At 44.8% G+C, this 27,152-nt stretch overlaps 2 protein-coding genes across 6 annotated transcripts in view; one reads left to right on the top strand and one right to left on the bottom strand.

The window, feature by feature from the left end:
• The window catches only part of PDPR (pyruvate dehydrogenase phosphatase regulatory subunit), a 47,920-nt gene extending 39,721 nt beyond the window's left edge, over window positions 1-8,199 (top strand). For both annotated transcript variants that reach the window (XM_058279725.2, XM_058279724.2), the window contains exons 17-18: window positions 1,530-1,712; window positions 3,003-8,199. In XM_058279725.2, the coding sequence (XP_058135708.1) occupies window positions 1,530-1,712; window positions 3,003-3,407 (588 nt within the window). In that variant the 3' untranslated portion in view covers window positions 3,408-8,199. The remainder of the gene's footprint in view (window positions 1-1,529; window positions 1,713-3,002) is intronic.
• LOC139436852 (pyruvate dehydrogenase phosphatase regulatory subunit, mitochondrial-like) lies at window positions 1,643-25,650 on the bottom strand. 4 transcript variants are annotated; one of them, XR_011646273.1, is made up of 7 exons: window positions 25,438-25,650; window positions 22,661-22,892; window positions 13,958-14,081; window positions 10,541-10,670; window positions 9,392-9,540; window positions 8,364-8,531; window positions 1,643-1,766 (listed from the first exon to the last, which is right to left on the bottom strand). XR_011646273.1 is itself a non-coding variant. In XM_071209078.1 (6 exons), the coding sequence occupies exons 4-6, from the start codon at window positions 10,568-10,570 to the stop codon at window positions 8,432-8,434; spliced, it is 279 nt and encodes a 92-aa protein (XP_071065179.1). In that variant the 5' UTR covers window positions 10,571-10,670; window positions 13,958-14,081; window positions 22,661-22,892; window positions 25,438-25,650; the 3' UTR covers window positions 4,828-8,431. The 4 variants fall into 4 exon arrangements, 1 of the variants encoding a protein (XP_071065179.1); XR_011646274.1 differs by having other exon boundaries at window positions 1,669-1,792; XM_071209078.1 differs by lacking the exon at window positions 1,643-1,766 and having other exon boundaries at window positions 4,828-8,531.
• Between the last annotated feature and the right edge of the window lie 1,502 nt (window positions 25,651-27,152).

Genomic DNA, 27,152 nt, shown 5'->3' with positions numbered 1-27,152 from the left:
AGAATGAGTAAACAGTAGAGATCCGCTCTTTCCTTTGCTCCTTATGTATCCCAAGCTGAGTTGCCTGTTTTAAATCTTTCCTCTTCTCTCTTCCTCTTAACTCAAGTATGGAGGTGTTCATAGCTTGAGAGAGAAGAATAACAAGTCCACAAGGAGATGCTGCTGCTGCTTATTCTCACTTGTCTGCCAGTCTTTGTTGGTCTCCTCCATCCATGTTTCTTAATTCAGGTATCTCACATACCACAGGCTGAGCCTTGTGTTCAATAGGCTGGATCCCTTTTTTCCACATTGAAGTTGTCTTGATCACAGTGGCCTGTCCTGTGGATGCCTGTTTAGCTGCAGTAGTGTAATTCAGAGCAACATACACTGCCAGGATAAAGAACTGCAGTACTGCGAAGCTGGCTTTTTCTGTCTTCATTTTTTGTTTTACTTTTACGGTTTTTAAGGCAGTGTAATCTAATTCATCAGAGTATGTTTATTTAGATAGGGAATAATATGGGCTTTCAAGTTGGAAACATACTAGGTTCATGTAGGTCATCTGAAATGTACATATTTTTGTGTTTTTTTTGTTTTTTTTTTTTTAAAGATTTATTTTTATTTATTTAATTCCCCTCCCCTCCCCCGGTTGTCTGTTTTCTGTGTCTTTTTGCTGCGTCTTGTTTCTTTGTCCGCCTCTGTTGTTGTCAGCGGCACAGGAAGTGCGGGCGGCGCCATTCCTCGGCAGGCTGCTCCCTCCTTCGCGCTGGGCGGGTCTCCTTATGGGTGCACTCCTTGCTCGTGGGGCTCCCCTACGCGCGGGACACCCCTGTGTAGCACGGCACTCCTTGCGCGCATCAGCACTGCGCATGGGCCAGCTCCACACGGGTCAAGGAGGCCCGGGGCTTGAACCGCGGACCTCCCATGTGGTAGACGGACGCCCTAACCACTGGGCCAAAGTCCGTTTCCCTGAAATGTACATATTTTTGGAATCAAGAGAATAGTATTGCAGCAGAGGTATTGGGTTGTGGATAAGAAAACTCTGCTTCACAGACTCCTCAGGGACTTGTCTAAGCTGTGCCACAGTCGGTGTGAAAGATCAGATGACGTGGGTGCTCATCTACAGCTGTGTGTAACACGTGCTTCCTAGCCTAAGCCAGCGCATGAGGAAAGGACCAGGGCTGGGTAATTGGGGTAAGGGAACAAAGCCAGAACTAGCAAGAAGGTTGGGAAGTGTGAGTAGGCTACTTTAAAAGCAGTTATGAGACTCTTCATTGACCGAGTAGTGAGTTTGTCTATGAGTTTATCAATCAACGCTTGCTATATACTGAAATCATTACATCAGACATTTTAGGGAAGACCTAAGATGTGGATCCTGCCTTCATGGGCCTTACTCATTACTCCTGGGCTGTGGCTCCTTGCATTGTTGTGGAAGAGACATCCTGGGAATTACACAACCTTCTCTCTTCCTCAGCTGTCAGGTACTTCCAGACATATTCCATGTTGACTTCTGCAGTGTCTGGTGGTTACTAACCTTTTGTCTCTCCCCGTAGTATGCTCTGCATGTATACAATGAAGTGATGAGTGTGGGACAGAAATATGGAATCCGGAATGCTGGGTATTATGCTCTTCGCAGTCTCCGAATCGAGAAGTTTTTTGCCTTCTGGGGTCAGGATTTAAATACCTTCACAACACCCCTGGAATGTGGACGAGAGTTTCGGGTGAAATTAGAGAAGGTACTGTATATATCTAGGCTCCAGTCTATCACTCAGTGTCCTGAATGGTGACATCTATGGAAGAATAATAGGAAGAAGTGCTGAAATAGAAAAGTGTAAAAATATGAAGACCTCAGTGAGGGCATCAGATAAACAATGATTTAGGATGTCCTTAGAATGAAAAAATTACCTATGGGATAAGCGTCCTAATATGAAAACATATTAAACAGATAATACTTGTTTCCAGCACTTTGCTCTCTTTGGTAACTGAGTGCTTTCTGGAGAATGTTTGAGTTGACTATAGTAATTAATTAATTAAAGTGCCACAGATACTGTACCCGGTCATCTCAGTCAGCTGCCTTTTTTAAATTTTTTTCAAGTAGTATATGAATATGGTTAAAATAAATCATAGATCAAGAGAATGTACAATGCAATGGGAAATCTCTTTTCTACCTCTGAACCCTGAACCCCACCCAATCTCACTGTCCCTTTTGCTAAAAGAAACATTTATCTCTCCTTTCAGACATCATCAATATAGTGCAGACATTATAAAGTATATAATTTCCCCTCCAACCTTTTTTTAACCTAGATAGCTGGACTCTGCATCTTTGCTGTTATTGTACTTTGGTTTTTTTCACTTAACAGAATACCTTGTCAGTCATTGCACATCAGTACAATAGAGCTATGTCATTCATTTGTTTTTTTAAAGTGAAATAAGCAGTATTTATCACCTGAACTTTACAGTACTCCATTATCCATCATTTCCTGCTGTTAAGGGATATGTCATTCTTTAACAGTTACCTCTGGTATAGAAGTAATAATGTTTATTTTCGCAAATAGGGAAAGATATGAAGAAAATTAAAATCGCCCATACTATCTCTTTTCAGAGATAATCAGTTTGTTTTATTCCACTTGCTTTTTGTATATATACACATATATATGCGTATATACATACACACACACATTGTATTTAGACATATATCATGGACTTTTTGTTGGTATCATACAAAAACACTGTTTTGTAAAATCCAACAAGTATTTTTGAGAGCTGATTTTTTTCCTAAATGTTTTTGTTCTGCGTGGTCTTTTCATCAAAATCTGTGTTTATAAAATAGAAAAAAGAAAAATGTGAGCCTTTGTTGTTAAAGAAATCCTCTTTTGTATTGTGAATGCAGTATTTCACACTTGGAATAATAGAATTTCCTGGAGTTTGCAGGGGTGTGTAGGGAGGGTGTTGCTCTCCAGGGCAGTCCTTCCTTAGAGCTGGGGGTCAGAGAATGGACGACTTCTCAGAGTCCCCTTCTTTCCTAGGGCATGGATTTCATCGGGCGGGATGCCCTGCTGCAGCAGAAGCAGAATGGGATGTATAAACGCTTCACTATGTTCATCCTGGAAGACCACGACACAGACCTGGACCTCTGGCCTTGGTGGGGAGAGCCCATTTACCGAAACGGGCACTATGTTGGCCTCACCACCAGCAGCGCCTATAGCTTCACCCTGGAACGCCATGTTTGCCTGGGCTTTGTGCACAATTTTTCTGAGGACACTGGGGAAGAGCAGGTGGTGACGGCAGATTTCATCAACCGGGGAGAATATGAGATTGACATTGCAGGACAGCGGTTCCAGGCCAAGGCCAAACTCTACCCCTTCACCTCTCTTTTCACCCATAAGCGCCGAAAGGATGAACTGGAGCTCAATGACTTCCAAGGGAAGTAATGCCAGGGCAGACGTGCCTCCTCCCCCGTCACCTCAGCCCTGGAGGAGCGTCGTCTTTAAGCTCCTCTTTCTTCCTTCTGCTCCCTTCTTTCATCATGTAACCTTTGCCTTCTGTCTCTAACCTCGATAGAATTTTAAACTAAGTCCTTCCTTTTCCTTGTGGAATATGAGACCTCTTCCCTTTCACAGTTCCCACTCTCCTCGTACGAGGCTTTTCGTGCCCCTCCCTCCTCAGTTCCTATGGTGGTGGCAGGAAGCATGTCCAGCAGGCAGGGCAGGAGTGAGCTCCGTTTGTGGAAGTGGATTAAAGTGACAGTCTGACTTCAAGTACTGGGTTTCAAAGCAAGGAAAGCTGGTGCTGTGCAGGCCTTAGGGCTTAGTTTTCTGAGTAACCTGTTCGTTTTGGAAGGTTTGCTTGATGTCAGATAGAGCCCGTGGAAGCGCTTGTGCCTTTTAGCAGGCAGAGCATCCTTCTGTTCCGTCGTGCTGTGGTCTGGCACTGTGATACCTCTAGCAAGAGGGTGATCATCTACCTCACTGACAAGGGCTCGGATGGCTGAGAGGCTACAGACAGCGGCACCATCCTCGTCCTCCCTACAGAACCAGTCGGCAGACCTTTGGCCCAGGACAACCCTGCCTTTAATTTTCCTCATCTCCTGTTAAAATCTAATGAGTAGGTTCTCTTCTTTTTAGCTAGTAAACAAGCCACAGTATCTGAAAGGAAAAAACCATGTTGCCTTTTGTGGTGTTTTTCCCATCTGAAAGGGTCTGCTCTAGGAGAGATCAGACCAATGATGTCAAGTTTCTACTACTAAAACACTGCTGTTTTTTTCCCTATATGTTCAAAGTTAAGGCATCTCACCTTGATTTTTCTCTTCTTCAAGGGCTTTTGACTTCAGAGTCCAGGCTCACCTGACCCCTCTGCTGCAGGCCCACTAGCTCAGCAGTTTCTCCCCCTTTGGAGTGGAAGGGAGGGTGTGTCACCTTGGTCGAGTAACAAAACCTGGCTGGCCTTACTGAGTTTCAGCGATCTGCTGGGATCCCAAGTTAGCCCCTCTGGCACAGGTGGCTGGAGCCACACACAGATGAGCCTGGTCCCACTGGAGCACACTGGGCATGGAGGGGGCAAGTGACTCAGCCGTAGGTCACAGTCCACACTCCTAGAACAGTGCTTCCCTTCTTTCCCATCCAGCCCTCTCCCCAGACCCTATGGAATAGAAAACGACATAGGGTAGCACAAGAGCGCCCTGCATGCACTTGTAAGCAGTGTCTCTGTTTTCTGAAGGTGAATGTGGACATCATAGACTGTCCTAAATATTTTTCCCTTGGGTATAAACTGTCCTAATTTTTTTTTTTAAGTGCAAACAGACTGCTATTAGAGATTATAATTAATCCAGTTTGCCTTCTTTGTCTTGGTATCTTGGAAGTATTAGCTCTGATAGACCTATAAGTATATTAGTTTAAAATTCAGATGTCTGTCTTCTGGCATTTCTTTGGGGTCTGTTTATCCCCTTAGCCAAGACTGGCACCTTATCCCTTCTAGGTATTTCTTGCCCTTTCTCCAATATCTTAATTGATGATTGACTTCGGTGTCCATCTCTTTTGAGAGTCCTAGTTGATTTATTAAGGGATTAAGTGATTGGAATTCTGTTTAGGAGTCAAGCTGTTTTGGAGCAAATGTGTGTTTAACTACAGAGAGATGGTGCTTCTAGACAGAGGAGGGAGGAGTGTCGCCTCGCTGGAGCTGGGGGGCGGGAGTGGCACTGAGCCAAATGCAGTAGGTATGAGCAGCGGTCCCAAGAAGATGGACCAAACAGCCCAAGGGGCACAGATGTTGGGGTGCTTCCAGAGCATTTTGCCGCTCCAAAGTCACCTTTTAAGTGGAAGTTTATTTGGGATTGAACTCAAACAAAATTCTTAACTTACGGATATATTATTCTTACAACTTTAAATGTGGCAATATATTTGCTTTTTAACTTTTACTTAATAAGAGCCAAATAAAAAAACTAAAAACCACCATCTCCACAGTTTAAAACTGGGGAATGCTATCATCACAATATATTATTCAAATAGAAATTTCAGCAGAAGAATACATATCATAGGATTTTAAGACTTTGAATTCTCTCATGTTCTGTACTTGTTAACCTCTAGGTAATTACTGTTTTATCAATTAGATGTCCTTTCTAAGAAGTAGAAGGGAAATCTGATTTTGTGTCTACAGTCATACAGTGACTTTAAGTGCACTGGAGCTGGAAGTCCTGGCCTCTTGTTTCCTGATGCCATGTTCTCTCCATTGGAGCCACCAGAACATGGAGCTACTAGAACAGTGCTTCTCTTCCTGGAGGGGAGGGCAGGGCTGAGCGCTCAGGACTGGGATTTGAAAGTGTCCTGCTCCTATGGTCCCGGCATGATGTCAATCTATTGGACATCACTTGTTTACTGAGTGACCTAAAACATACATATTTATACTTTGCCACTTTCAAATTCATCCTTGAAGTCTTTCTTGGTTCATTCAAATATAGGTAAGGTGAATCTGGTATTTTTATCTAATATGAGCTCTGTGAACAGAAAAGGACTAAAGGTGACTTTTTTCCTGCCTCTAGCTTGTTTGCCACTGGTATCATACACATCTTAGAAGGTTAAGGAGAGAGAGTACTTAAGCCTTGCTGACCTGCTAGTGTCAGATGTTAACACATTCTAGATTCTGGGCTGCTGATAGAGGAGCCAGATCGAGGCATGGCTGCTGCAGATCCAACAGATTTAAAGGAGGACACTCAGAACGCCCCCATTTGTGTATCATTTCCATCTCATTTCCATCTCCTGGACAAAGGGGCAACATGTGTTTGCCTTGTGTGACTGCTCACCCTGGGGAGCCGATCAGTTTTGTCTTCACTTCAGAGATCTGAGGGATGCTGGCTGTCTTGTGAATGGATGCCTGGTCCTTTTCTCTGCAGTTATAAGTACTTGTGTCTGTGCTCTTCAAGGCAGAGGGGCTCTGCATTCGTCTATCTTGTCAGCATATTCAGTTAAAGAATCTTTTTGACCCTAGGAACAGAAAATGAGTTGGCCTCGAGCAGAGGAAGACCCAGAGTTAAAAGTATCCAGTGGGCCTTTTCCTCTCCTGAACTATATTCTGAGTACTTATGCTGCATGTAAATGCTGCTTTTTTAGCAACGCCGGGCTCAGTTGACTTTCATTTACATCAGAAAGATTTTCTTTCCATGGGTATTGGCACTGAGGTCAGAAAACTCTAATTTGGAAGATTTTAAGAGCAAAGTGGAACAAAACACTGCTCAGCTAGCCTGTATTATGTCCTTTGCTCTGTGCTGCCCTCCCGGGCAGAACAGGCAGCACAGGGACCAGACCATTTAGCTGCAGGAGCTTTGAGAAGCCAGTCTCATTTTCGTCGAGAGAAGTCCTGTCCCTAAACTGCAGCCCCTTGTACAGTGTGAAAAAATTTTATCTTCTTCCCTTTTTTCCTAGGCTGTTTCCAAGGAACTAAACATATGGTATAACTGAAAAATAAACCTTCAGTTTTCACAGTCCATTACCCTGTCTTCTGCATGCACCTAAAATGATAAGCCTCAGCCTTGACTCTTGCTGTTAGCCTCTAGCCTGTGACCACACTGCTGGCACGTAAGTCTTCACCCACCTTTGAGAACTGTGCCTGAGAAAAGGTAATCTGTTATGATCCTAAAAAGGTGCCCTGGTACAGCAATTCTTAAGAATTTCCAACTCACACATGCCATTTACAGGCACAGGGATTCAGGTGAGGCACAGCTGAGTGGAAGGAGGTGAACCAACACAGCACTCCAGGCACTGACCACATCCTGTCCCCCTGCAGGAAGTAGTACCCAGCTGTGCGGCTGTCTGATCCTCCTGCCCCCATCACCAGTTTGGCCTCCACTTTAAGGTGCTGAATTGTAAGGCTCCTTCACTGTCAGTTCTTCTGCACCACCAAAGCACTATTTTCTAAGAGGACTGACTGTTTTGTATGTCTTTGTCTTCTCTTTGTCCATTAAACTCCAAAGTCGTCCCTTGTACGTGTGATTCTTGACTTTGGGAGAATTAAACGTTTCTCTGGGTCATTTTTCTAATATTTAGATGCACTTAACTTTTTATCCTTTGCAAATGTATTGTGCCTTCTTGTTTTCCTGTCTCTCAAAGACAGAAATTACAAGAGGTGGGGAGGATACTGTTGGCATCTGTTTAAAAAGATCTATACCAGGATTTCTACAGCTATAGCTTGGAGCACCTCTGTTCTCCATGCCAAGTTCTAGTGCCTTACACTCCAGAATGTCAACTGGTGGATGGAGACAACAAGAAACAAAAGAAAGTAACTTCATTTCAGCCTGTGGATCTCCATCTACCCCAAACAGCCTCCCCTTCCCCAGAACAAATGAGTGTGGGGTAGAAAGCTTTTGCAACCTTGATGGGTTTTCTAACACCACAGTTAACACAGTTAACTCTCTGGTAAACTTCAGAGGAATAAAAAAAAAACCCTGTAATGACTGTAAAGTACTATAACTCATTATTTGCATTTATAAAACATGCAGTTCAGTTCTGCCTTTTTCTGTTCATGTTTGGAGTTAGAATGTGGTCCTCAGGACAGTCAAGGCACCTAAGTAAATGGATCTTTTCTCAAGAGCCCAGGCGACTCTCTAGACAAAGGGTCACTGAGCCTTTCTGCTCTCCATGAACGCGGCCTGAACCTTGTGCGCTGTCCATCAAGCTAGAGTTCAATGATTTTCTTTTCATGTTACATTGAATAAAAACAAGACATTTTAATTACTCTTGCCTTGTCCACTTGTGAAATGTTCTTCATCTGTGGTAACGTGGTATATTTACTTACCACCACAAAATATAGACCTTGTACATAAAACTATTCATTACAGTGTCACAGGTGTACAAGAAAGAATTGGAAACAGGTGGAGAAGAGACAGGCATTTCTCTTACCCTCTATGGAGTGAGGGTGTGGCTGGGGGACAGGGCCTCAGTCCTTTTCCTGTTGCTCTCGCTGGGTTTCATCTGCCTACAGTTGACTTAGTAGCAAGCACCCAAAACTTCTCATCCACATGTGGATGAGCCCACGTTTGGGTGGAAGACAGGTGCATCATGTTCTCACTTGTGGGAAGAAAAGAGTATTACTTAACAGCTAGTGATCTTTATTTTGCTTATCCAACTATTTTTAATTAGCTACATCTAGGAACCCCCTGGATAGGCTAACATGTTTACAACAATCTCATCATCTTGTCATCCAAATCTGCTCCTTTTATGTTCAGTTTCATGAACCAGAAACCTGGGAGTCACACAGTTACCCCATCACCTCACCCCTTCATATTCAGCATTTCTCCCAGTACTCATCACTTCATTGTACACATGCAGAGCAAACTACAGGAGAGAGAAAGGTTAGTAACTCCCAGAACTTCAGAATTAAACATGGAAGATGTCTGAAAGTGCTTGATGGCTGACACTATTAACCTGGGAAAGAGAAGGGTGATAGGAGCCAGTTAAGTGGGAAGGAAGGAAAGGGAGGGAGGGGAGGTCAGAACCTGGAATGGGGTGGGAGAAGAGGAGAGGGGCTGCTCCCTTATCAGGACTCAGAACATCAGGAAATTAAGTCATCCTTAAAATTATGTACTCTTTCATTCAACAAATATGTCAGCCCCTAAATGCTAGCTGTAGGTGACAAAGCAGTTTGAACAAAACTGAAACCAAAGCCCTAATGCATTTTATATTTCATTTATTAAAAAGGGGGGAAGTACTACAGACCAATTTTCTACATAAACTGGTGAGTTTCTCATTGGCCCCTGCCCTTTGTGATTCCTTTTGTGCAGCCAATGAGCTGGACATGAGTTAATGAAATGGCCTCTTTGTCCTTGGTACAATTATGGCTGTCTGCAAGAACGAGTTAGCCGCTCTGCTCTAGTGCCCACAGAACCAGTGTTCTGGACAGAGCAGGGCGGGCGGCACAGCCACCTCACCTGCGCTTGCTCAGTCGCGCTATGCTGCAGTCGTTTTCATATCCCCCACTGTCGTTGAGCATGCCGGTATGCACAATGTGGCCCACGGGCACATCGAGGTCGTTGGAGAACAGGTACTGCAGAACTTCTAACGCCTGATCCCCAGTGGACTATAGGGCGAGAGAATGAAGCAGAGTGAGCAGTGAGCACAACAGCACTCGGCTGGCTAATGCAGCCTGAAGAGCCACAAGACTTGCTGAAAATTCAATTAGCCACTATCCATGTAGCAATATTTGCAGATTTACTCTACTAGAGGGAAAGTCAGTTATCTATTCTAATCATGAATGGTCCTCTCTAGGCAAACTGAAAACTAGAAAAGAGTTAAAAATTCTGAGGAATGCTATAAAAGAGATGAAGTACAAAAACCTAAAATATACCAAGGTTCTTACAAAATCCCTTTTGAAGCGATAAAAGAAAAACACAGGAGGCATTCAACAGATGAAAAAAGCCCCCTACTTGGTTATTTTGGCTCCCAAATACTTATTGTTATTTCGAACTTTGTAAAAGATGACATGTCAATGACACACACAGCCTCCTTACAGCACTTGACTTCGGACTCCACAATGTCAAACCAATCTGGTTTATAGAAAGTCTTGCTCTGTTCCAATGTCAGGAAGTCTACAGAACAAAAACAACACAAAAGGTAGAAAGAAAAAGAGGGGATTTACATTTGGGAATCTGGCTCCCAAATACTGTATTGCACTATATAATATGACAGGTGTTATTTATTTATTCTTCCAGGAACACATTCTGCTGTTCACATTTTTATTTTTTAATCCCCCCTCCTTGTGACTTTTTGCTTGCTGTCTGTTCTGTGTCCATTCGCTGTGCGCTCTTCTGCGTTTTTGCTTGTCTCTCTTTTTGTTGCATCACCTTCCTGAGTTGGCTCTCTGCGGTGCTTGCAGGCTGGCAGCACTCCATGGAATGTGGGTGAGCTTGCCTTCACAAGGAGGCCCTGGGGCGTGAACTCAGGGCCTCCCATATGGTAGATGGGAGCCCAAATGATTGAGCCACAGCCACTTCCCTGCTATTTACATTTTAAAGTAGGTTTTATTAATTCTCAGGACAAAAAATAAACAAACATACAAAAACAAGAATGTGCATTCTTACCCTTATCTGGTGGAATCCACGTTTCTCCATCTGGCTCCTTGGGCGTCCAACCGATCATAGAGCGGAGATGTCCGTAGCTGCCTACCAGTCTGGAAATCCCAACGGGGAACCTTCAGATCATAGAGCAGAGCTAGAAAGCATGAAGACAGCTTGTCAATGCCCAAGTCACAGATTCAAGAGCTGAGTATCCAATAGCCACTAGACACTGGGGTCAGCTCCTACTCAAAGGAGAACACGTTCTAGGATAATATGGCAACGATCACCAAGTTTTACAGGCACAAGCCAGAAGAAAGGCAACACGGTGGGCACTGGTTTTAGTCCTCCACAACGTTCTATAGCTACAGGCCACGCCACAGCACTAGGTCTCTAATGACAATTACAGTTCTAAGTCAGCAGGCAGAAGCAATGTGAGGAAGGTAAGAGCTCTAAGACTTCCTAAGTCCATCGAGGAGATGAGGGTTTTATCAAGTAGAACAGCAGTGGTTACCAAGTGTTAAAAAATGGCCCTTGCTTCCTTATATGCCTGTGTTGCTGGGATCTCACCTGTGGCAGTCATTTCCTCTCCAGTATGTACCCATTTTGCAAGTGAAAGGACACAAATCATCTGTAGATTTGGGGGCTCTGAAATCTAAGAGATTGCCTAATACTGTGGCAGAGACATTGTTGACTTAGGAAAGCTAGGGCCAGAATACATTTCTCTTGGAAAGCAGATGTGACTCAACTGCAAGAGTGTCCGCCTACCATACAGAAGGTCCAGGATTCGAACCCAGGGCCTCCTGGCCTATGTGGTGAGCTGGTTCACACGCCGTGCTGCTGCATGCAAGGAGTGCCATGCCATGCAGGGAGTGTCCCCTGCGTAAGGGAGGCCCATGTGTAAGGACTGCACACTGCAAGGAGACCTGCCCACGTGAAAAAAGCACAGCCCACCCTGGAGTGGCACCGCACACACGGAGAGCTGACACAGCAATATGATGCAACAGAAAGAGACACAGGTCCCTGGTGCCGCCAAGAATGCAAAGGATAGAGAAGAACACACAGCGATGGACACAAGAGAGCAGATAATGGGAGCGGGGGGAAAAGGGGAGAGAAACAAATCTTTAAAAAAAAAAATTCATTTCTCTTCAAGTCCCATCTGCAACAGCAATAAGTAAAAAACAGCCATAAAGAGTGCTCTCTAATCCTTGCAAAGAGAAGAGCTGACCTCACATCATTCCAAACACACGGTACACTGCGGGGTGGGGAATTGGGAGAAGGAAGCCATACCAGTTTCCTCATATTTTGACAATCTGTCAGTCCCCTCCAGTACTTCAGATCCAGTGCTTCTCCCTTCCCCAATTTCTACGGTGCCTGCAATTGCTATTTTATGAGAATCAGCAGTAGCCACCTGTGGCAGTTAATATTACTTATGAATTCCAAAAAGAGATATGGATTATGTTGGTAAACTGGTCTGTTCCTCTGGGCATGATGCCCTTTGACTGTATTAGATTCAGCTGAAATGTCTTTGATTCAATTATGTTAAGATTAGGGCTTAGGAGAGTGCAACTCAGTTTGAGTCCCTGCCCCCTTTGTGGGCTATATAAACGGACACTTAAATCAAGGAGACACACAGAAGTAGATACACAGGAGACACATAAAAAGATACAGCACAGGAAAGAACTTAGTTCTGATGCTGGAGCCCCAGGGAGAGCTGAGCCATTCACCTGATAGTTTGCAGCTAGAGAGACCACAGCCCTGAGTAGCTGAGCCCAGAAGAAATAAGCCCTGTGTCAGCTACAACTGAGATCGGAAGAAGCTGGGCCTATGGAGCCTTAGAGGAGAGAGGAAGGCTGAACCCTCCCAGACATCGCCCGCCATCTTGCTTCAACACGTGGCAACAGACTGGTGAGAAAAGTAACCTTGAGTTGGACTCTTTAGGGCCTTGTAACTGTAAGCTTTTACCCCTAATAAATACCCTTTATAAAAGCCAACAGATCTCTGGTACTTTGCATCAGCACCCCTTTTGGCTGACTGATACACCACCCAAAGCATCCTAACACAAGGAGAAGTTCAGGCTCAGTTATGATTTGCACAGGCTCTAAAGTAACTATGGAAACACAGTGCCTTGGGCTCCTTCACCTCCCATGGACGTTAAGTTCCCTGCCACGGCCAGTCGTGAGCACTTAGGCATTAAAGCTACCCTAAGGTCTCCCTGTGAATGCAGTCTGGCTACTAAACCAACAGTGCTTTCTCGACCAAGAATGGAGGTCACAGCCAATGTAGACGTTTACTTCTGAGCATAAATATGGTCAAAACATTTAGAAATGACTTGGCAAAGTCTGAGATCAATTCCATGGAATGGAAAAATGAAATTACAACCTGGTAGAACCTACTTGATTTGGTTCAATTCCTGACAACAAAAGCTTTTACCAAGTGCCTACTAGAAAATAAATCAGAGAGAAGGTACAGTAACAAGTTAAGTTAAATGAAGAGGGCAATCTTTAAAAGCTGGAGGGAAGCAAGAGCAAGGAGAGAGAGAACAGAAATGAATGTTTTTTCTTTACACGAGAAACAGACCCCTATCTTGGCCATGTACAATGGACGGATTAATGGTGAAGGTCACCCAGAGAAGCCTGGTGCTTTGAGTATAACGTGGTAGATTCTCTGCCTTGGAAAGCAAAGCAGAATCTCAAGCCCCAAGTGGGGAGTGGGAGACCATTCACTTTGACTTAGGGTCTTTCAAGGTAAAGCTGTCAGCAGGCATTGCTGGGAATATACAGGAAGCTGCTGCAGGGAGACTGATAGGAATTAACACGGGCTTTCTTGTTCCCAGAAGTAATAAACAAGGTACAATATACATATACATATATATATATATATATATATATATATATTTTTTTTTTAAAGCTTTATTTATTTATTTAATCCCCCCCCTTCCCCCGGTTGTCTGTTCTGTGTCAATTTGCTGCGTCTTGTTTCTTTTTCCGCTTCTGTTGTCGTCAGCGGCACGGGAAGTGTGGGCGGCGCCATTCCTGGGCAGGCTGCACTTTCTTTCGCACTGGGCGGCTCTCCTTACGGGGCGCTCTCCTTGCGCGTGGGGCTCCCCTACGCGGGGGACACCCCTGCGTGGTGCAGCACTCCTTGCGCACATCAGCACTGCGCATGGGCCAGCTCCACACGGGTCAAGGAGGCCCAGGGTTTGAACCGCAGATCTCCCATGTGGTAGACGGACGCCCTAACCACTGGGCCAAGTCCGTTTCCCATACCAATATATTTATTTGATAAATATATTTATTTCATAAATAGTACCCAACACTGGCCTGGAACAGCCAAACTCAAAGCAGTTACCAAAGAACTGAGGGAAATCTCCCTTCCGACTGGCAACACAGGCCACCGGAAAAATACCTGGCAGTAGGTTCAATGGGACAGGCTTTCACTTACGCATGACCTCCATGACTCGGTGGTGAAGAAAAGTGTGGCTGCTCTGGAGGACTCCAAAACGTTTCAAGTCCAACTCCCAGACATTTCTGAGGGATAACCTTGTACAATCCAATCAGCGAAGTACCTGGTCAGGTAAGGAAAAAAAAATGTCATCGGGCCTCAGATGTGCCATTCAGGGGAATAAAAGCACTGCACTAAGAATTAAGAATTCAACTGAGTGGCAGGTGGGGGGGGCGAGGAAGGAATGGGGCACATGGAATCCCCTATAATTTTGATGTAACACATATGTAATCTAAAGTGCTTTAAAAATAAAAACATGCATTAAAAAAAATAAAGAATCCACTGAACTGAAAAACCCTATCCTGTCACAGACAATTTGAGCAATTCTGGGCAATTTCCTTAATGTCTCTGGTAAACACAAATAAAGAAGTGTTTATATCTATCATGGTAATATCATTCAGGACAATTCCCAAAGCCTGAAAATGCCTCCAAACCCCTATATTTTTTGTGTAACATTTATGTAATCTAAGTTCCTTTAAAAAAAGTATTGTTTTTTAAAAAACATATAAGGGTCTGTATCTCCTGCTCTCACATCATTATGAGATTTTCATTCTCGTGATAAGATTCCCTGGAAAGTGTTTAAAATATAAGCCAGTGGCATATTCAGTAAACGGAATATTGCTCAGCCTTAAAAAGGAATGACGTTCTGATACATAACACTATGTGCATGAACTGGAAGACCTCAGGTTGACGAAAGCATCACTCAAAGCCAGAAACAAAGGGACAGATACTTATGTGAAATGGCCCAGATAGGCACACTCACAGAGACAGAAAGGAGAGTCCAGGCTACCAGGGGCAGGCAGGGGGGAGAGGGGAGGGGGAGTTAATGCATAATGATATAGGGTTTCTGGCTGGGGTCATGGGGAAGTTCTGGTAACGGATGGTGGCGAGTGTTCCAAAACACTGTGAATGTGATTAATCCTACCTAACGGTAGGTGTGCGTGGAAGTGGCTGAGACGGGAAATTTCATGTTATAGATATGTGCCTACAATTAAAAAAAAAAAAGCAACTGAAGAGACATGACAATTAAATACAATCTTTTTTTTTTTAAAGATTTATTTATTTCTCTCTCCTTCCCTCCTCTGTGTCTCTTTGCTGAGACTTCTTTTTTGTCTGCTTCTGTTGTTGTCAGCGGCACGGGAACCTGTGTTTCTTTTAGGTGCATCATCTTGCTGTGTCAGCTCTCTGTGTGAGCAGCACCACTCTTGGGCAGGCTGCACTTTCTTTTGCGCTGGGCGGCTCTCCTTACGGGGTGCAAGGAGTGCACGTGGGGCTCCCCTATGCCGGGGACACCCCTGCGCGGCAGGGCACTCCTTGCACGCATCAGCACTGAGTGTGGGCCAGCTCCACACGGGTCAAGGAGGCCCGGGGTTTGAACCGCGGACCTACCATGTGGTAGATGGATGCCCTAACCACTGGGCCAAGCCCGCCACCCTTAAATACAATCTTGAACTAGATTAATAACAAAGGAGAGGGAAGCGGACTTGGCCCAGTGGTTAGGGCGTCCGTCTACCACATGGGAGGTCCGCGGTTCAAACCCCGGGCCTCCCTGACCCGTGTGGAGCTGGCCCACACACAATGCTGATGCGAGCAAGGAGTGCTGCACCACGCAGGGGTATCCCCCATGTAGGGGAGCCCCACACGCAAGGAGTGCGCCCCGTAAGGAGAGCCGCCCAGTGCGAAAGTGCAGCCTGCCCAGGGATGGAGCCGCACACATGGGAGAGCTGACACAACAAGATGACGCAACAAAAAGAAACACAGATTCCCAAGCCGCTGACAACAGTAGCGGACAAAGAACATGCAGCAAATACGGACAAAGAACATAAAACTGGGGGGAGGGGGGAACAAATAAATAAATCTTTAAAAATAATAATAACAAAGGAGAAAATGTTCCAAAGGACATTACTGGGACAGATGAAAAAATTGGAATCTAAATTATAAGCTTTATAGTAACATCACATTTCTTGAACCTGGTAACTATTTAAGGTGGTATATAAATGAATAACCTTGTGCTTAGGAAATATACATGAAAGTATTACGTGTTCAAGAAGCACGATGTACACAACCTACTCTCAAATGTTTAGAAAATGAACAGATGGATAGATAGCTGGTGTAGCAGTTTGATATAACTGATGAATTCCAAAAAGAAATATTGGATTATGCTTGGAATCTGATCTGTACCTAGGCATGACTGAGTTATGATTAGGGCGCTGAGTCCCCACCCAGTCCCCACCCCTTGGTGGGTGTGGACTCATAGATAAAAGGCATGGCAAAGAACAGAGTTGAGGGCTTTTAATATTGGAGTTTGATGCTGAAGACTTAAACTGGAGCCCTGGAAAGTCAGCACGGATAAGAAAGAGAAGACAGCCCCAGGAAGGAAGGAACCTTGACGCTAGAGTAAAGCAAGCCACAGGAATGTAGGAGCCCAGGAAGCCTAAACCCTCGCAGACGTCGTCAGCCATCTTGCTCTGAACAGACTTTGGTTATGGATTAGAGTAGACTTACTGATATTCTATTATGGAACTACTGTGATTAGTAATGGAAGAAATTGTAGCATTGATGAGAAAGTGGCCATGGTAGCTGCTAAGGGCAGGGAGAGGGAAGAAGAGATATGATGTGAGGGCATTTTCAGGACTTGGGAGTTGTCCTGGGTTGTACTGCAGGGACAGTTGCTGGACACTGTATGTCCTGCCATGGCCCAATGGCATGGACTGGGGGAGAGTGTAAACTACTATGTAAACCACTATCCATGTGGTGCAGCAGTGCTCCAAAATGTATTCACCAAATGCAATGAATATGCCACAATGATGAAAGAGGTTGCTGATATGGGAGGAGTGGGGTGAGGGAGATGGGGGGGTATATGGGGACCTCATCTTTTTTTAATGTAACATTTAAAAAAAAATAAAGAAGGAAAGAAAAAAAAAAGCAAAAACAAATAGACTTTGCTGAGGGAAGTACCTTATGCTTTATGGCCTAGTATCTGTAAGCTCCTACCCCAAATAAATACCCTTATGAAAACCAATCAGTTTCTGGTATTTTGCATCAGCACCCCTTTGGCTGACTAATATAGGTGGACACACAGGTGGAGAGAGAGCGTGGTATGACAGTGTGGCAAATGTTAAAAGTGGTGGAGCTGGTTATCTGAGTGGTGGGTATGCTGGAGTTCTCTGTATGGGTTTTAAATGATTTTTCCACTTTTCTCAACATTTGAAATTATTTCAAAACAAAAAGTTTAAGAATGAGAAGAAAAAAGATATAGGCCATTTAAGAAGATGTATGAGTGAACACATGTACGCACACACTATCCCCCTCTAATTTATACATCCGATGGATATTTTCTGTAAAACAGTGATCTTGGGAGGTTTTACAGTTTTCTGACATGTCCCTGCTCTAAATAATGCTTCTGATAATTTCTTGTCTGTAACTGTTTTCAGAACCATTCTACATGTCACGTAAGAAAACTGGCCTGGGAAGTGGATGTGGCTCAAGTGACAGGGCATCTGCCTATCATATGGGAGAACCTGGGTTTGATCCCTGGGGCCTACTGGTGAAAAAGAAGAAGAGGAAGCATGCCTGTGCAGTGAGCTGATGCCTGCATTTTGAGCCAGTGCCCTCATGGCGAGCTGTGTGCCCACCGGCAAGCTGAGTGCCCATGTGGTGAACCAGTGCCTACATAAGTGAGTCACACAGTAAAATGCTGAAGCAACAGGAGAGAGACAAAGGGGATAGTCAAAGTGAAGTGTAGCAGAAACCAGGAACTGAGATGACACAACTGACAGGGAGCCTCTCTCCACAACAGAGGTCCCCAGGATTGAATCCCAGGAAATCCTAGAGGAGAAAGATGAGAAACAGATACAAAGGATCGTGCAGTGAATGGACACAGACAGCAAAAATAGCGGGGTGGGGGAGGAGGAGGGGAAGAAAAAATGAATAAGTAAATCTTAAATTAAAAAAAGAATAGGGAAACGGACTTGGCCCAGTGGTTAGGGCGTCCGTCTACCACATGGGAGGTCCACGGTTCAAACCCTGGGCCTCCTTGACCCATGTGGAGCTGGCCCATGCGCAGTGCTGATGCGCGCAAGGAGTGCCCTGCCACGCAGGGGTGCCCCCGCGTAGGGGAGCCCCACGCGCAAGGAGTGTGCCCCGTAAGGAGAGCCGCCCAGCGCGAAAGAAAGTGCAGCCTGTCCAGGAATGGCGCCGCCCACACTTCCCATGCCGCTGAGCCCACACTTCCCATGCCGCTGACGACAACAGAAGCGGACAAAGAAACAAGACGCAGCAAATAGACACAGAGAACAGACAACCGGGGGAGGGGGGGAATTAAATAAATAAATAAATCTTTAAAAAAAAAAAAAGAATAGAAAAATTGAATAGGGTACTAAACGACGGCAAGAGGGAACTAAATGGTGGCAAAAGACATGCAAACACATGTCATGGATATACCAGGGGAAGAAGAGAAGGGAAAAGGGACAAAAGGAATATTTGAGGAAATAATGGTAGAACATATCCCAACCTTAATGAAGGACATAGATATTTCTAAGAAGCACAACATGCTTTCATGTGCATAAATCCAAACAGAACTACTTTGAGACACACACTAATGAGAATGTCAAATGCCAAACATAAAGTGAGCATCCTGAGAGCAGCAAGAGAAAAACAATTCATCACAACAGATGCCCAATAAGATTAAATGCTGATTTCTCAAAAGAAACCATGGCATCAAGAAGGCAGTGGCATGATATATTTAAGATATGGAAAGAGAAAAACTCCCAGCCAAGTATCTTACATAAGGCAAGACTGTCTTTCGGAAATGATGGAGAATTTAGAATATTCACAAAAACTGAGTCTGCAAACACAAGACTGGTTTTGCAGGAAATACTAAAGGGAGTGCTACAGCCAAAAAAAAAAGACAGCAGAGAGATGCTTGGAAAAGAGACTGACAAAGAGGATTGTGGGAAGCAGACTTGACCCAGTGGATAGGGCATCCGCCTACCACATGGGAGATCCACAGTTCAAACCCCAGCCCTCCGTGACTGTGGAGCTGGCACATGCACAGTGCTGATGCGCGCAAGGAGTGCCCTGCCACACAAGTCCACCCCCATGTAGGGGAGCCCCACGTGCAAGGAGTTTGCACCGTAAGGAGAGCTGCCCAGCACAAAACAAAGTGCAGCCTGCCCAAGAATGGCACCACACACACGGAGAGGTGACACAGCAAGATGATGCAACAAAAAGAAACACAGATTCCCAGTGCTGCTGATAAGGACAGAAGTGGTCACAGAAGAACACACAGCGAATGGACACAGAGAGCAGACAACTGGGGGTGGGGGGAGGATAAGGGAGAGAAATAAATAAATAAATCTTAAAAAAAAAAAAGAAAGGATTCTATCAATAAAAAGTAACTCAAAGTGTCAAAAGAGTGATGAAAATAAAATATGAAAGATAAAACCCAAAGCTCAAAATGGGTGAAGAACTGCCTTTACAGTAATAACACTGAATATTAATGAGTTAAACTCCCCAATCAAAAGACAAAGATTGGTGGAATGGATAAGAAAATATGAGCCATCTGTATGCTCCATACAAGAGTCTCACCTTAGACTCAAGAATACAAATAGATTGAAAGGCTGGAAAAAGATATTCCATGCACATAGTAACAAACAAAAAACCTGGAGTAGCTATACTCTTATCAATGAAATAGACTTTAAAAGCAAAACTGTTGGGAGCCAATGTGGCTCAGTGATTGAACACTGGCTTTCTACATACAAAACCCAGGGTTTAATCCCTGGTCCTAGTACCTCACCAAAAAAAACCACCAAAACTGTTATTAGAAACAAGGAAGAGGGAAGTGGATGTGGCTCAAATGACTGAGCTCCCACCTACCACATGGGAGGTCCTGGGTTAAGTTCCCGATGCCTCCTAAAGACAAGCAAGACAGCAAGCTGACACGATGGGCTGGCACAGCAAACAGACACAACAAGAGACACAAAGAAAAACATAATGAGAGGCACAACAAAGCAGGGAGTGGAGGTGACTCAAGCAATTAGGCACACCTCCCTCCCACATGGGAGGTCCTGGGTTTGGTTCCCAGTGCCTCCTAAAAAGAAGAGCAGCACACAAAAAATAGACACAGCAAATGTAAATGAGGCAGTGGGGAGAAATAAATAAATAAAATAAGTCTTAAAAAAAAATAGAGACAAGGAAGGTCATTATATGTTAATAAAAATAGCAAATTCACCAGGTAGCAATAACAACCATAAATGTGTATGTACCTAACCAGGATGCCCCAAATTACATGAGGCAAACACTGGCAAAACAGAAGGAACAGATGTCTCTACAATAACAGTTGGAGGCGACAATACACCACTCTCAATATTGGATAAATATCAAAGAAGAAATATCACATGATCATCTCAAATGACTCAGAAAAGGCATTTGACAAAATACAGCATCCTTTCTTAATGAAAATACTCTAAAAGATAGGAATTGAAGGAAACTTCTTCAACATAATAAAGGGCATATATGAAAAACCCACAGCTAACATTGTACTCAATAATGAAAGACTGAAAGCTTTCCCATTGAGATTTCCCACTGTCACCGCTGTATAGTGCTAGAGGCTCTATGAAGAGCAATCATGCAAGAAAAAGAAATAAAAGGCATCCAAATTAGAAAGGAAGAAATAAAACTTTCACTATTTGCAGATGATATGATTCTGCACCTAGAAAGTCCTGAAAAGTGTCCAAAAAAAAGTTACTAGAGCAAATAACTGAGTTCAGAAAAGTGGCAGGATACAACATTAATAGGCAAAAATCAATAGTGTTTCTATACTATAGTAATGAGCATCCAAGGAGGAAATCAGGGGGAAAAAATCCCATTTACAATAGCAAACAAAAGAATCAAATATTTAGGAATAAACTTAACCAAGGATATAAAGAACTTATATTCAGAAAACTACACTGCATCGCTAAAAGAAATCAAAGACAACCTAAATAAATGGAAGAACATTCCATGTTCATGGACGGCAAGACTAAACATCCCTAAGATATCAATTCTACCCAAATTGATATACAGATTCAATGCAATTCCAATAAAAAATTTGAACAGCCTTTTTTAAAGAAATGGAAAACGCAATTATCAAATTTATTTGGAAGGATAAGGATAACATGGATGAACCTTGAAGACATTATACTGAATGAAGAGTAAGGAGCCCCAAATAGCCAGAAACATCTTAAAAAGGAAGAACAAAATTGGAGGACTCTCACTTCTGGACTTTAAATCGTATTACCTAGCTACAATGGTAAAAATAGCATGGGACTGGCATAAAGACAGACATATAGACCAATGGAACCAAACTGATGGTTCAGAAACAGACCCTCATATCTATGATTCGGTGATTTTTGGGAAGGTTGTCAAGCACACCCAGCTGGGGCAGAACAGTATCTTCAACAAATGGTGCCGGGAGAACTGGGTATCTATATCCAAAAGAAAGAACAGGACCCCTATCTCATACTTTATACAAAAAATGGGTCAAAATGGATCAAAGACCTAAATATAAAAGCTAGAATCATAAAACTCCTAGAAGAAAATGTAGGGAACCATGTTCAAGACCTGGTGGTAGGTGGGAGATTCTTAAACCTTTACACCAAAAGCATGAGCAACAAAAGAAAAAATGGATAAATGGGGCCTCCTCAAACTTAAAACAGTTTTGTGAGTCAAAGGACTTTGTCAAGAAGGTAAAAAGGCAGTCTGCTAAATGAGAGAAAATATTTGGAAACTACATATCCAATAAGGGTTTGATTTCCATGCTACATAAAGAGATCATATAATGCAACAATAAAAGGGCAAGCAATCCAATTTAAAAATGGGCAAAAGACTTAACTAGGCATTGCTCCAAAGAAATACAAATGATGAAAAAGGACATGAAAAAATGTTCACTATCACCAGCTATTAGGGAAATGCAAATCAAACTACAATGAGATATGATCTCACATCTCATAGAATGGCCATTATTTAAAAAAACAGAACAAGTGCTGGAGGAGATGTGGAGAATTATTAATAGAACACTCCTTCACTGTTGGTGGAAATGTACAAGGATGCAGTATCTGTGGAAGACAGTTTGTCGGGTTCCTCAGGAAGCTAAACATAGAACTGCTGTAGGATCCAGCAATCCCTCTACTAGGAATATATTCAGGAGAACTGAAAACAGGGATGCAAACAGACATATGCACACCAATGTTCACAGCAGCATTATTCACAATTGCCAAAAGATGGAAACAAATCGTGTCCATCAACCAATGAAAATGTGGTTCTATGCTGCTGTAAGAAGACATGAAATTGGGACAAATATGCTAACATGGATGAACTTTGAAGACACTATGTTAAATAAGCCAGATACAAAAGGAAAAATATTGTATGGTCTCACTAATATGAACTAAATACAAAAAATAAACACACAGAGTTAAAACCTAGAGTTAGAGTATAGGTTACTAGGAGATAGGATGAGGGCTGAGATGAGACACTGATGTTTAATGTATGGAAATTTTTAAATTAGATTCACTGTAAAAGTGTGGAAATGGGCCTTTCTGAAGAGCCAGCAAGATCTCGGAAGTGGGACAAAAGAAGCAGCATACCTTCCCCAAGTTCACCTACCGCGGCGTGGACCTCGACCAGCTGCTGGATATGTCCTACGAGTAGCTGACTCAGCTGTACAGCGCAGGGCAGTGGAGACAGCTGAACTGCGGCCTGCGGCGGAAGCAGCATTCCCGGCTGAAGCAGAGTGCAAGGCCAAGGAGGCATCACCCATGGAGAAGCTGGAGGTGCTGAAGATGCATCTGCGTGACAGGATCATCCTGCCCGAGATGGTGGGCAGCATGGTGGGTGTCTACAATGGCAAGACATTCAACCAGGTGGAAATCAAGCCTGAGATGATCGGCCACTACCTGGGAGAGTTCTCCATCACCTACAAGCCCATCAAGCACTGGCCCACCCGGCATAGGGGCCACCCACTCCTCCCGCTTCATCCCTCTCAAGCAGCCTGGTCCAGCCAATAAAGGTGCAGACTCCTCAAAAAAGTAAAATAAAATAATTTTTAAAAGAGTGGAAATGGACAGACTTGATGGTAACATATTATAGTGAGTATGACTAACAGAGCTGGTTTATAAATGAGATTGTGGCTGACAGGGGTAGGTTAGGGATGTAAATGTCAATTTTAAGAAAGCTACAGAAAAATCTAGGGAATGAATAACACAGTGAACCTAGAGGTGGATGAGGATTGTGGTTAATAGTACAAGTAAAAGAATGTTCTTCTATCAACTAGAACAAATGGACATCACTATTACAAGGTGGTAACATGGAAGATATACAATTAATGTAAGTTATAGACTATAGTTAACAGCAATATTGTAATTTTTTTTCAGAACCACTAATTACATATTTATTGAACACCCAAGGTACTAAAAAAGGAGCTTAATAATTTTGTTAGTTGAATGACATTAATTTAGGTATTATGTGGATAGCCTTACATTCATAAAAATGTACACATAGCAAGACTGGAAATTTCCTTCAATAACTTTATTCCTTACAAAATGTATAAATAAATAAAAATAATTCAACTTCTAAGAAGAAGGTATTGCTATCACCATTCTAAGTAACTGAAATGCATTATTTTCCTGTGCCCTGGTCTTCCAATTCTAATTTAAAGTGAAAACTCAATGTGAAATTAGGTTGGACTGCAAGTTATTGCCAGGGATAGACACATGAAGGAGCAAACAAGATCATTTTCAAATGAGGATCAGTTTTGTATCAAAGTCAAAGAAAGAACTATAGCAACGCTCAGGGTCAATATAGGGGGGTATAGCATTTTTTTCTTTTGAACTAAGGAAAACGTTCAAAAACTACTGAGGCAATGACTGCACAAATCTGTGAGACACTGAGTGTACACTTTGGATAGACTACAACACAGCGAACCATGTAGTAGAAGATGGACTGTGCTTAACAGTGCAAACATGAGTGCTCTCTCATCAACTATAGCAAATGTACAATATTAATGCATGGTGTTAATAACAGGGGGGTATGGAAAAAATATACCAAGTGTATTCTATGGACTATAGTTAGTGGTGATAGTTTTCAGAATCTGTAACAAATGTTCCCCCAAAATGTAAGGTGTTGGTAGAGGGGAGTTGTATGGAATTCTGCACATTGTGCATGACTCTTTTGTTAGCTCATAACTTCTCTAATAAAATATATATATAGTCAATGTAGTGGTGAGAGCAGAAATAAAGGATTTAAAGTGGATATCAACCACTGCAATCCAGTCCAATAGGTTTTGGCAGCAAAACCAAAGCAAAGTTTGGTATTAGGTAAAGCCAGTGAAAACAAGAAACTGATGTCAAAGACAAGAAATAAAACCAAAATCTGGCTTAAAAGAAATTAAAAAAAAAAAAAAAGCTCTGAAAAATAACCGTGTAATATTGTCTGCTAAGAATATCTTCTGCTAAGCAAACTTTGCACATACTGGTTCTGCTCAAATTTGCTTGTACCAACAAGAGCAGGCCATAGCTCTACACCCTCTCTGTGGTATGATCACAGCATTGTGCAGAAGTGCTCTGGTGATGACAAGCAAGACTGGATAAATGGAGATGGATTAGCACAGCATTTCCTACACTTGCCTTAGCATTAAAACCACATGGGACGCTTGTTTTAAAAAAAACAAAAACAAAAAACCCAGATTCCCAACATCCACCTCTGGAGATTCTGATTCCGCTGATCAAGGGAGTCGTATTTTTCAACGAGTGCACCAGGTGATCACGAACTCCTACCATTCCGCCCGCCCGGCTCCCGACGTTCCCCTCCCCCGCGGAATCATCCTGACAGGCAAGGACGACCTGGACTTGTGGATTCCGGATTCAAACCTTAGTATCATACACCTCAGTCCCAAAGGGTCAAACATTAACGCGGCTCACTGCCCGGGCCTAGACTTTTCCAGGCAACTTCTGCCGGGCTCTGCAGAAGTGAAGCACAAGTGGACAGCACCTTTCAACGCGAGGAAACAATTCCACTTGCAGAGGAGGACGACCGGGCTAGGCCAAACCTGAGCGGGCCCTGCCGGGGTGTGCAAGCGCGAGCCGGGAGCTGGCAGCGAGGCCGCCCGCCGCCCGGGGCACCCAGGCCGCGCGCCCGACGACCTCAGCTGCACGGCTGGGGCCGCGGGGAGCGCCGCCACGCCTGGGAGACCCGCTCGCCTCCCCGGCCAGCCGACTTTGGCGCCGGAAGCGTCTTCCCGAGACCGCCAGGCAGAAGCCACAGGAGGAGGAGGGCGGCCCGGCCTGGTTCTGGCCGAGACCGACGCGGAAACGGGGGACGCAGGGTCCCCGCCGCCCGGCCCGCGCCGCCGGGCAGGCCCGGGCGCTCGGCAGCTGCCCCCTTACCTCTCGCCCCGCGGGCTCCGCTCGGCAGCACGCCGGCGCAGGCGGGCCAGCTGCCACGACGGTAGGGGGTCGCGGGCGGCCGGAAGCCGGAGCCAGGGGGAGGGAAGGAGGAGCCGGGCGGAGGGAGGGAAGCTTTTCGGAGCGGCGCGAGTCCGCGACCTTCCGCGCTTTACGGCGCCCCCGGCAAGGGTACGGCCGGCGCGTGACCTCGGTGGCGCGCGCGCGCCGTGACGTCGCCGCCCCGGCCCCGCCCCCGGCACGTGGGCTTGTTTGGGTCCCGCGAGGAAGCGTCCAGGGGCCGCTTTCTCCCCGCGTGGCTGTCGCGGAGCGGCGCCTCCGGCCCGCGTTCGTTTCGCCGAGACTCTGGACATGTCGTAGGTGGGCGCCGGGCCCCGCTGCAGCGCGGGCAGCGCGGGGCCTTCTCTGCCCTCGAGGCCCGTGGCCTGGCCCTTAGCCCTCGCGAGACGGCAGCCGAAAGCCACGTCCAGCCCAGGGCGTGCACAGGCCCCTGGACCGGCCGTCGCGCTGTTCTTGGAAGGTGCTGGGGCCTTCCTGGACGAGGCTGTAGCAGAGCATATCGGGGATGCGGTCTGCCAGCCCGGCCCCCCTGCGAGGCAGCATTAGCTGGCGTGGGTTCCCGGCGGGATCCTACTGCTCCTCTAGGGAGGGCGAGAGCGACCCCTGCCTCTTCCCAGGTGGTCGGAATCGAGACGATTCCCTCTCGAGCCTCTGAGAAGGTCCCCATCCACCCCTCCTCACTAGCCTGTCACTCTGCGTGTGTGTGTTTATTACAGAACTCATCACTGCCTGAAGTCTGTTGAATATTTACAAGTTTGTCGACTGCCGTGCCCCGTCGTTTCCAGCCCTCTGACGACAGGACCTTAGTGTAACAAACATCATCCAGTACATATTTTTTGAATGCATAGGGGTCTAGTACTTGGGCCACACTCCCCAGTTGTCATCCTTTAGATTCAAGCCCATCTCACCGCATGAGCCAGGGATGCCCGTGTCACCCGGCCACCGCCCACAGCCTGCGCAGTACCTGCTCCACTCAGGGTCAGTGACCTCACCAGGCCCAGGTGTCAGCTGGTGCCTGAGGACAGAAACGCTGCTGCTTGCCCCACTGCTGTGTGAAAGCCCGAAGTGTGCTGCACTCCTTAATGTATAAATACTTCAATAATATTTTAAGGAAGGGCCTAGAGCCTGGGGTCACCAACCCTGCCCCCCAAAGACCAATCCATCAGAGGCATATTCTTGGGGAAGGCTTTCCTGATGCCCAGATGTGGCGATCTGGGTAGGAAAGCTTTTCAAGTTTTCTTCATGAGCCATCTCCCTATGGCCATTTCTGGGCACTCAGGTTTGGGGGGAACCTAGTTTTCTGCTGGAAATGGTGGATGAAATAAAGGGATATTTACCATGTAATTACATTCTCCTTTCTATGCAAAAGTTGTGAGCAGCTGTAGCTCTGTCCTGCTGTCCCCCCCATCACCACCTTGGGCCTGACCTTGAAATGCTGAGTTGTAAGACTCCTCATTGTAATGATGGGTCTTGAACTTTGCAGCTGTACCTAAGCACCAATGCACTATTTTTCAGGAATGTGTTTATGGTTTTCCCTTCTCGTTTTTCATTAATCCCCAGAGTTGTTCCTTAAACAATATGACTTTTATGGGCTAAGTGTCTGTATCACTTGTGGATTTACACATCTCTTCTTGAGA

Source organism: Dasypus novemcinctus, chromosome 18 (genome assembly GCF_030445035.2).
Source record: "Dasypus novemcinctus isolate mDasNov1 chromosome 18, mDasNov1.1.hap2, whole genome shotgun sequence".
Classification (NCBI taxonomy): Eukaryota; Metazoa; Chordata; class Mammalia; order Cingulata; family Dasypodidae; genus Dasypus; species Dasypus novemcinctus.
Note: the sequence above shows the minus strand (reverse complement) of the source record. Positions and strands in the feature narration are given on the sequence as shown.

Bases quoted from the DNA above. Each gene is read 5' to 3' on its own strand.
- LOC139436852 (XM_071209078.1), bottom strand. From the start codon at position 10,570: ATGGAGAAACGTGGATTCCACCAGATAAGG. The intron at 9,541-10,540 runs GTAAGAATGCAC...CTCGCCCTATAG, and splicing joins GTGGATTCCACCAGATAAGG to TCCACTGGGGATCAGGCGTT. The intron at 8,532-9,391 runs GTGAGGTGGCTG...TCTTCCCACAAG, and splicing joins GCGCGACTGAGCAAGCGCAG to TGAGAACATGATGCACCTGT.